The sequence below is a fragment of the Octopus bimaculoides genome, chromosome 20, assembly GCF_001194135.2.
Source record: "Octopus bimaculoides isolate UCB-OBI-ISO-001 chromosome 20, ASM119413v2, whole genome shotgun sequence".
Classification (NCBI taxonomy): domain Eukaryota; kingdom Metazoa; phylum Mollusca; class Cephalopoda; order Octopoda; family Octopodidae; genus Octopus; species Octopus bimaculoides.
This window is the reverse complement of record NC_069000.1, coordinates 38,445,090-38,456,001: the sequence shown is the minus strand read 5'-3', so window position 1 is coordinate 38,456,001 and position 10,912 is coordinate 38,445,090. Positions and strand designations below refer to the sequence as shown.

Here is a 10,912-nt window from a genome sequence, read left to right as displayed (position 1 = left end):
AGACCACAAGATGTGCTGTATACTTGAACAAAACACTTTCTTTTGTGTTTCTCCAATCCATTCAACAAGTGAAAATGAATAATCTTGCAACAGACTGATGTCTCGTCCAGTGACGAATATATATTTATGCCCAAGAAACCAGGAAATCAGTCTTGTGCTCCTTATGGAGTAATGTGGACTAACCAATTTTAATTAACTCTCCTTTACTCTTTGACCTGTTTTAGCCATTTGACTGTGGCCATGCTGGAGCACCGCCTTTAGTCGAGCAAATCGACCCCAGGACTTATTCTTCGAAAGCTTAGTATTTATTCTATCGGTCTCTTTTACCAAACCGCTAAGTTACGGGGACATAAACACACCAGCATCGGTTGTCAAGCGATGTTGGGGAGACAAACACAGACACAATTGTCGATCCTAGTTGTACTGAAATCAGTAATGCAGTGGATGGGATTAGAAACTGCAGTAAACCTTGCATTCCCTCTTTTCTAGACACCCTAAACTTTATCTTAAAACTGGAAATATTCTAAGGAGGGCATCACCATCATTTAACGTCCATTCTCCATGCTAGCATGGGGTACGAAGTTTGATGGGAGCTGGCAAGCCCCATTGTCTGTTTTGGCATGGTTTTTACAGCTGGATGCCCTTCCTAATGCCAACCACTTTACAGATTGAACTTCTCAACTGTAAAAATGCAAATGCCAACGAAATTATTTATATCCAGGTAATAATCTTTTCTACTATAGGCACAAGGCCTGAAATTTGGAGGAAAGGGGAAAGTGGAAAGTGGATTACATTGACCCCAGTATTTAACTGGTGCTTAATTTATCGACCTGAAAGAAGGAAAGGAAAAGTTGACCTCGGCAGAATTTGAACTCAGAACATAGCAGCAAACAAAATACTGCTAAGCATTTCGCTCTGCATGCTAATGATTCTGCCAGCTCACCACCTTTTCCATATATTTTTTTCTACTCTAGGCACAAGGCTCGCAATTTTTGAGGAGAGGGCCAGTCAATTAGATCAACCCCAGTACGCAACTGGTACTTAATTTATCAACTCTGAAAGGATGAAAGGCAAAGTCGACCTCAGCGAAACTTGAACTCAAAACATAGCGACAGACGAAATACTGCTAAGCATTTTGCCCGGCGTGCTAATGTTTCTGCCAGCTCAACACCGTAATATATCCAGGTAATAATCCCACAACACTGATACTGTATCCACCTCAAACCCAAATTCCAATCATGTCACATTTCTTTTGCACTCAAGCCAATACTTACATACCAAACTACAACCAACCCACTTTTTCTGTTCCTCTATCGCTATTCTCTCTCTCTCTTAAATTCACCTTGTAGCCCAAGGGTATGCCCTCAACTTCTCTCTATTCCCTTATCCATCTGGGGAAGCTATATATTAACCTCCTCAGCAGGACCCCTGTCCCTGTCACTAACATTTTCATATCCTTCAATATTATACCCCACTTAACTGTCTTAAGAGTACCTGGTGACCTCACCCGTGCTGTACCCATGGAAAATAAAACACATAGTACACTCTGCAAAGTGGTTGGCACTTGGCAGGGCATCCAGCTGTAAAAACTATATCAAAGGCCCTGGAGTGCAGTGCATCCCCCAGGCACATCAATTTCTGTTGACCTGTCCAACCCATGCCAGCATGGGGAAAAAAATATTAAATGATGATGATGTTGATAGTGAGTAAACAGATGACACAACTCATAAATAATAAAATAATGTTGTTCTTATTCAACGGATGACCATGCCAAGAAAACAAATTGTTACTTACCTTGATGGTGGATATGTGGAAAGGTGTTGGAATTCCAAATATAGGCAGGATAACAGTTTCGTATTTTTTATCTGTAAGAAGAATCATAGCAAAATTAGGGATTAATTGGACAGGAATCCAGGAATTAATCATTTAACTGCAATATTAAATTTCATGCTTATTTTCTGAAAGTCCTGCTGCTTCAATTGACTTGATGAGTATCACCAAGAAATAGGCTGAAACAAGTCATCCCTCAATAAAAGATAGATGGAGAGATAAAACTTTCTGCAGTTAGGGGTAATGAAATTTCAAGCAGATATATTTGATTTCCACATCCTAGTCTTGCAGGCTTGTGGGTGTTGCCAGAGCCACATGAAAATACCTGTGTCGGTGCTACATAAAAGCACCTGTGCTGGTGTCGCATAAAAGCCCTTGTTCCGATGCCAGGTAAGAGCACCTGTGCCAGTTCCACATAAATGTGCCTGTACCAGTGACATATAAAAACACTTGTGCCAGTTCCATGTGAAAGCACTTGTGTGGGTGCCATGACGATGCCGCATATAAGCACCTGTACTAGTGCCACATAAAACACTTGTGCCGCTGTCACATAAAAGTACCTGTGCCAGTGCCGCATAAAAGCGCCTGTGCTGATGCCACGTAAAAGCATCCAGTACACTCTGTAAAGTGGTTGGTATTAGGAAGGACTTCCAGCCATTGAAACCACGCCAAAACCAAGAGTTGGAGCCCAGTCAGCCCTCCAGCCTGCCAACTCCTGTCAAACCATCCAACATATGCCAGCATGGAGAACAGGCGTTAAAAGACGATGATGATCATCATCATCATGATAAAAATTGAAATTGTGATAACACATAAAACTGAGGTGAAAGAGAGGAGCAGGAGACAAGGGAAAGTCAGAAATAACAAAAAAAGAAATAAAAAGAGAAAAGAGAAGAAAAGAAAAAATAAATTATCTGCTTTAATAAATACAAAGACGTCTGGTCATGGGTAAATGTTATGTCTTACAGGGTGAGCATCAAGCTGTAGAAATATCCAGCACAACAAATTCCGTCTGAGCGATGCAGGCACGGAACAGCTGCCATTGAAACAAGAACAGTGGTGGTGAAGGAGGAGGATACAAAACCAACAATAGCAATAGGTGCAATGTTACTACAGGTTTCAAATATGCTTGTGGCATGTTTGGAATAATAAACAAGCTATTCGCTGTGTTTTGTCAGGGAGAAAATTTCTAGCAGTTAGTTCGGTTCGCAGCGCCCACTTTCCAGACTGAGATGCAGCATTTCTACGTAGTTATCTCCTCTTCAGTCACAGACACTGGGCAGACGCCACTGAGAACTGATGAAAGAGGGTGATTCTCTTATATTATTCCAATCATCATACGATAGCTGATAATACTATGCGGCGGATCTCTGTAACTAAATTACGAAGTAGGAGCGTTACTCAGGGATATGTATAAGTGCAATGCATGTGCGAGTGCACGTAAAATACACCATTTTGAGTGTGGCCGTTGCCAGTACCGCCTGACTGGCATTCGTGCCGGTGGCACGTAAAAGCACCCACTACACTCTCGGAGTGGTTGATGTTAGGAAGGGCATCCAACTGGAGAAACTCTGCCAAATCAGATTGGAGCCTGGTGTAACCATCTGGTTTCACCAGTCCTCAGTCAAATCGTCCAACCCATGCTAGCATGGAAAGCGGATGTTAAACGACGATGATGATGATGTCAACAGAGAAATTATCTCCATGACAACACACAGCAAACAGCTTGTTTATTATTCCGAATGTGCCACAAGCATATTTGAACTGGTGACAACATTGCGTCTATACATCTCACTGCTATATATATATATATATATATATATATATATATATATATATGTGTGTGTATATACTTAGTAGTAGTAGTAGCAGGGCAACGAGTATCCCTAAAATGATAATACAAAGCCTTAACTTACCCACATATATCTTCAGTCCTTTTACTTCAGGCTCCTGAGGCATGGACATGTGGTTTTTATACGATATATTGGACTTGCGGACTCTGGCAAGAAAGGAAATGAAATCTGTTAGAAAATAGCAACGGGACAGAGTGGCACGGACATGAGACAGCAGTCAATAGTATAGACCAGGGATCCCCAGCCACGAGACAATAGACCAGTGCTGGGCCAGGGATTGTTTGGTACCGGACCGCACAAAAAGAATGGAATTTTAACATTTTATTGACTAGTGCAGTCTGTGGGGTGTATTATGTGAAGGCGCATGGCTCAGTGGTCAGAGCGTCGATTTTACAACCATGAGGTTGTGACTTCGATTCCCAGACTGGTCTGTGTGTTGTGTTCTTGAGCAAGACACTTTATTTCACGTTGCTCCAGTTTACTAAGCTGTGGAAATGAGTTGTGACGTCACTGGTGCCAAGCTATATCGGCCCCTTTGCCTTTCCCTTGGATTACATCAATGGCATGGAGAGGAGAGGCTGGTATGCATGGGCGACTGCTGGTCCTCCACAAACAACCTTGCCTGGACTTTGTGCCTTGGAGGCTAACTTTCTAGGTGCAATCCCACGGTCATTCATGACCAAAGGGGGTCTCCAGGGTGCATTAGCATTATATATGTGAACTGGCACTGTCGGTTATGATGACAAGGGTCCCAGTAGATTCGATCAACGGAACAGCCAGCTCATGTTGGTAGCAGTTCACTGTGAGCCTTTGATGTAGAGCGCTGAGTCTTGTGTAATAGTAATAGTAGTGCAACATGTATATACTTTCTTTCTACTTGCTTCATTATGTTATATATCTAATACAAGGATATAAAAGTCCCCATAACTTGGCAGTTGTACATAAGAAACGGACAGAATGATTTGCAGACTTTAAAACCATTACATATATCTCTCCCCCATCAACAAGCAAAAATATATATTGAGACAAATAAGGATTAAATTACTTTTTATCTTCTCCACTTTGCTTCATTCCTTTTAATCTCTCTCGTGCTTCTTCGTTAATTTTCTGTGACAATTCCTTTTGGTGGTTTTGTCGTTTTTCTTCAGCTGTCATATCAGTCTGAAATAACAAAACATTAACCCTCGAGTATTTTTTTGATTACTCTGTCAAATTCACAATATTTTAAATTAATCATATGCAAGAGGAACACCAAAATTATTTCTTTGTAACACTGTTAATTCTCTTTGCGTCAATATGTACCTCCTTGCGACAACGTAGCCTTTAATCTAATCAAGATATCCTTGGCCTGAAGAGTAGCTAGTGGTGTACACCTCACTTGGATTTACCATTTCCGAGGTTCCACTAACTATGAAACATATGTAGCCCAGATTTTTCCTACTCCATTCCATAACTCTTGTATTCCTTTTTGCACTTTCGGTGACCCTGGTTGCCTACCTTGGAATATGAAAAGAACTGTTTTCTGCTCATCGTTCTCCAGTAAAGAAAAATAATCCACAACCTTCGAATAGCAGAGTTTCTCAGTGTTCCACATAAAGTTCCACTTCTGGAAGAATGGTCTAAATGTGAAACAACAAAGACAAACATGCTAACTAAAATGCTGATTTTTAGAAATTTTATCAGTAGGTATTTCAGCCATTAGCATGTAATGCTTATTTATTCAAATTGTCTTGAAATTAATCATGCACTATCTTCTAGCTTTCAATTATGAGACAAAACTGCCGTGTCTGGAAAGACAACCACTCAGCTAGTCTAAAATGATTTCATAAAAAACACAATAAGCTGTGTCCAAAATGACTAGTAAAATGAAAACCGATTTTTCAGAAAAAAAAACCCCAAAACATTACAAGATCGAAACCCATAAAAGATACAATAGGGCAACTAATAAGAGATATCGGGTTACATACACATACATATTATTGAATAAATACATGTTTTTAAGTGCTACTAATAGTTTCATGTGTTGAGAAATACCTCAAACATAGTCATCAGGCTTAAACAACATATCATTTTGAACTATTAAATAATATTTATCTCTCACCAAATGGAGTACTTTTTTTTCTCGATATTACCATCACAGAACAGTATACGATATATATATATACATATATATATATATATATATATATATATATATACATATGTATATATACATATGTATATATACATATATATATACACACACACACATTATGGAAGGAAGCATAACCATGTGGTTACAAAGTTTATCACATGTAGTTACAAGTTTGTTCTAATTTTTTGCAGCACTTTAGACGAGAAAAAAATCAGGCAAATTTGTCTTTCCTTACGCAAAATCAATAATGTATTTTAAGTCCAAGGGTAGGACCCCAAAATACGATACCTACAGTAGCAAGGCACATTTACACAGCTACATCAATGTAATTGATGCTTAAAATGCCAACAAAGTGTTGATACATTTTCTATTCAAACATTACTTCCCCTGAAATTTGAAGTTTTACTTACTCGGGTCCGGCTGTCTAGTATAGCATTCCTTTGCCCACGGCCAAGTAATATTGGTTCTTGATCTTGCTCTTCTTCCTCTTCTTCTTCATCTTCTTCCTGTCACACACAGAAATAGAAAAAACAAAAACATTGTAGAAAACCTAATGACATTATCAACAACTTCTACATTTCTTACGCATATACTTACACATACACAATATCTTGTAGCTTCAAAGTTTGGAGGGTATGAAAGTGTACTTTTTGAATGACGTTGCAGGACAGGTATGAAAGGCCAGATCTAGCCGGTTCGAACATAAAACGAGTGGAATATCTGGGCCAGTTATGGCCTGCTTAAATGCTAAAAGCATTAGATGCTGACCCCATATCATCATGTTTTAACGTCCATGTTACTAAAGTTGGATGGTTTGGTAGGATCTGATGAGCTCAAGGCCCAAGGACTGAATCATGCTCCAGAGTTTGCTTTGACATGGTCTCTACAGCTGGATGCACTTCCAAACACCAACAACAACTTTTACACCTTATATGCATATACTACACATTCCCTTACATTTACTAGTACTACTACCTTCAACTACTATTACTACTACTACTACTAATAATAATAATAATAATAATAATAATAATAATAAAATTCACACACACACAAAACATGTCTCTTACAATTGTTTGTGCCGGTGGCATGTTAGAAAATCATTCGAGCGAGGTCGTTGCCAGTGCAGCTGGACTGGCTCCTGTGCAGGTGGCACGTAAAAAACACAATTTCGAGCGTGGCCATTGCCAGTACCGCCTGACTGACTCTCGTGCCAGTGGCATGTAAAAGCACCCACTACACTCTCGGAGTGGTTGGCATTAGGAAAGGCATCCAGCTGCAGAAACTCTGCCAAATTAGACTGGAGCCTGGCGCAGCCATCTGGTTTCACCAGTCCTCAGTCAAATCGTCCAACCCATGCTAGCATGGAAAGCGGACATTAAACGATGATGACGATGATGATGATGATGACTACTACCTTGCTTCTGAAATCTGAATAAATTTTAGCCGCTATTTAACTATGAGCAAGCAGATCTGAAGTCTAATGAGATTTTAGACATTTGTGTATCTAGCTGTTATTTCTCTCAGATCAAGAAAGGAGGTAGGTAGAGGCTTTGACTGGCTCATCAACACAGTTAACAAGTATTCACTAAGAGAGTTGTATCATGTATGTAAGTAAATGTACACCAGAATTGTGCTGTGTATATGTGCAGGAGTGGCTGTGTGGTAAGTAGCTTGCTTACCAGCCACATGGTTCTGGGTTCAGTCTCACTGCGTGGCACCTTGGGTAAGTGTCTTCTGCTATAGCCTCAGGCCGACCAAAGCCTTGTGAGTGGATTTGGTAGACGGAAACTGAAAGAAGCCCGTCGTATATATATATGTATATATATATATGTGTCTGTGTTTGTTCCCCCAACATCGGTTGACAACCGATGCTGGTGTGTTTACGTCCCCGTAACTTAGCGGTTCGGCAAAAGATACCGATAGAATAAGTACTAGGCTTACAAAGAATAAGTCCTAGGGTCCATTTGCTCGACTAAAGGCAGTGCTCCAGCATGGCCGCAGTCAAATGACTGAAACAAGTAAAAGAGATATACACATGCGTAACAGTGAATAGACAGTGTGAATGTAACCAGTTGCATGGGTGAGACAGCAAAAGAAGGGAATGAAGAGAGAGAAAGAGATAAGGATGGGTTGGACAGCTCAATAAACATGAGATGTGCTGGAGGGCTCCACCGGGTTATGTAAATTATTTGCTTGGGTGTAGGCAATGGGTCTCCATGTGTAGAATGCTGCGTGTAGACTATGTGTCTCTCTATGTGTAGAATGTCGATGAGAATGAACATACAAGAATGCAAGCTATTCAAAGAGAAAAATATGCGTACCTTTAAAAATATACCAATATGCTTGATCTTCTTCTTCAAGGTGGTCAACAATGTGGCTGGACCCTGGCAAGTGAATAAACATGAACAGACTTAGAAGAACAGTAAAAAGCATTTATGTAACAGAGTAGCAGAATAGTTAAGTACACCAATTTATTGGTTATGTCAGCCAGCATCCAAAGACTATCTCTTTGAGTAGTTCATGACCTCCAATGTAAGTAAACACTTTAACTGATATTGAATATTTATGGGTGCAGCATTACATGTTGACCCCATATCAATATACTTTAATACCCATGTTCTATGGGTTGTGGAGGTGCAATGGCCCAGTGGTTAGGGCAGCGGACTCGCGGTCATAGGATCACGGTTTTGATTCCCAGACCAGGCGTTGTGAGTGTTTATTAAGCGAAAACACCTAAAAGCTCCACGAGGCTCCGGCAGGGGATGGTGGCGAACCCTGCTGTACTCTTTCACTACAACTTTCTCTCACTCTTTCTTCCTGAGTTTCTGTTGTGCCTGTTATTCAAAGGGTCAGCCTTGTCACACTCTGTGTCACGCTGAATATCCCCGAGAACTACGTTAAGGGTACACGTGTCTGTGGAGTGCTCAGCCACTTGCACGTTAATTTCACGAGCAGGCTGTTCCGTTGATCGGATCAACTGGAACCTTCAACGGAGTGCCAACAACAATCTATGGGTTAGATAGTTTTTCCTTTGTCTTGTCAACAGTCTGTGAACTAACATTATTTAAGTCAATCATGAGTAAACTAGCCTGAGGGGAAAAAGAGAAGAAAAGGAAAAACAATTCCAACTTACTTCATTAACCATCACTGTGTCACCAATGAAGAGAGCCGTTGTAGAATTTCCATTGGGCAGATCAGAAAAGCCGACACTAATATTGAACACCATACCTGCAGAGGATAAAAAAAAAAAAGGCATGAAGGAGTTTATAAATATTCTACACATTCTTTCACTTCATCTTGAATTCATCTTAAGATTAAAATCCACTGACAGTGACAAGCCATATTTAGCTTATGTAATGGAATAAAAAACATATAGGCATAGTAGATGCTCTCCAATTTTAGCAACATATTATTTAGGGGTAAAATTATTTTAGTGCAGTAACCCTTTAGCATTTAAACCAACCATATCCAGCCCAAATATTCTACACATCTTATGTTCAAACCAGTCTGATCTGGTCTCTCACACCTACCCTACAGTGTCATTCTAAAATCAAACAATCACATCATTGAAACCTAAAACCTATGAGATAATGCATGATCAATTTAAAACAATGTGAATAAATAAGCAGGATAATCTGAACACTAAGGGATTAACAGTTTAAATTTTGCAAGAAAATTATTGTTCTTCAGAGAAGGATAATCTGAATGCTAAAGTGATTAGCATTTTTAATTTTGCAAGAAAATTGTTCTTCAGAGAAGTGAATGTTAACTTCAACTGAAGAAAATGAATACTTATCAAGTTATGATTTTCACGGAATTCATCATCATCATTATTTAAGGCCCATTCTTTATGCTGGCATGGATGGGTTGGACAATTTGACAGCAGGTGGCCAGCTGCCCGGCGCCTTATGTTGACTTATTATTGGTTCAAAGTTCGGTATTAGTGGATATATATAGATGTGTGTGTGTGTGTGAGTGTTTTTCCCTCCACCATCGATTAACAATTGATGTTGGCGTGTTTGTGCCCCACTAACTTAGCACTTCAGCAAAAAAGAACAATAGAATAAGTACTAGGCTTGCAAAGAATAAGTCCTGGGATCGATTTCTTCGACTAAAACCCTTTAAGGCCGTGCTCCAGCATGGCCACAGTCAAAATGACTGAAACAAGTAAAAGAACGATATATTAACCCTACAGAATTCTGAAATGGCAGAGGAGAGAGAAACCCAATATGGTGAATGGCCCCAGAAAGCCATGACAGCAAGATATGTAGCACATCTAGAGCCCTCTCTTGACAAAATACAGACTTGTTACCAGCATCCATTGAAGGGATTGGAACCTCACCATGTACATAAACTGCACCTTGTAATTAATCATGGCTCTTAGACTACCCAAAATGGAGACCCTTGATAGTTGATCTGCTGGAAACAGATAACACATATATAAATAAAGTAATCCCAAGACGGATCATAAACTCACCTTTTTTGGCTGTTATGCCAGTTTTGCTGGTAATCAACATCGACCCTTCTCGAAATTCAATGCCAGTGACAAAGCCCAAATTCCGCGTAAGTTTACTAGCGAGTTCGGGACGCTCTTTTTTAACCATTTCCAGAATTTCATTGTAAATTGTGTCAACTCTGGTGCCTGGGAAAGGAGGAAACAAGGAAAATTAAAGAATGTTATCTTCAAGACAGTTAAATAAACACCTTCAAATTTCAATAAGTTTATGAAGATAGGCGCAGGAGAGGCCGTGTGGTAAGTAGCTTGCTTACCAACCACCTGGACAAGTGTCTTCTACTATAGCCTCGGGCCGACAAAAGCTTTGTGAGTGGATTTGGTAGACGGAAACTGATAGAAGAACGTCGTATATATATATAAACAATATATGAGTATATGCATATATATGTACATGTATGTATATACGTTCATCTACATGTACATATAGATACATAACTGGGTACATGACGTGGCAAAAGAACAAGGACAAAATGGTAAACAAGGTGCAACAAACAAGCAGGCCACATAGAAACATCCCCGTCATCAGCTGCCACCATTAAAACTCCGGCGTTTCGAAGAATTAAGGCAGTACGCATC

General features: G+C 39.8%; 1 protein-coding gene across 1 annotated transcript in view; it reads right to left on the bottom strand.

Moving 5' to 3' along the window:
* The window catches only part of LOC106867837 (FACT complex subunit SPT16), a 61,214-nt gene that overhangs the window by 10,241 nt on the left and 40,061 nt on the right, over window positions 1–10,912 (bottom strand). Inside the window, exons 6-12 of the mRNA XM_052974974.1 lie at window positions 10,298–10,469; window positions 8,954–9,048; window positions 8,142–8,204; window positions 6,228–6,323; window positions 4,729–4,844; window positions 3,747–3,829; window positions 1,795–1,865 (exon numbers count right to left, since the gene is read on the bottom strand). Coding sequence (XP_052830934.1) covers window positions 1,795–1,865; window positions 3,747–3,829; window positions 4,729–4,844; window positions 6,228–6,323; window positions 8,142–8,204; window positions 8,954–9,048; window positions 10,298–10,469 — 696 coding nt within the window. The remainder of the gene's footprint in view (window positions 1–1,794; window positions 1,866–3,746; window positions 3,830–4,728; window positions 4,845–6,227; window positions 6,324–8,141; window positions 8,205–8,953; window positions 9,049–10,297; window positions 10,470–10,912) is intronic.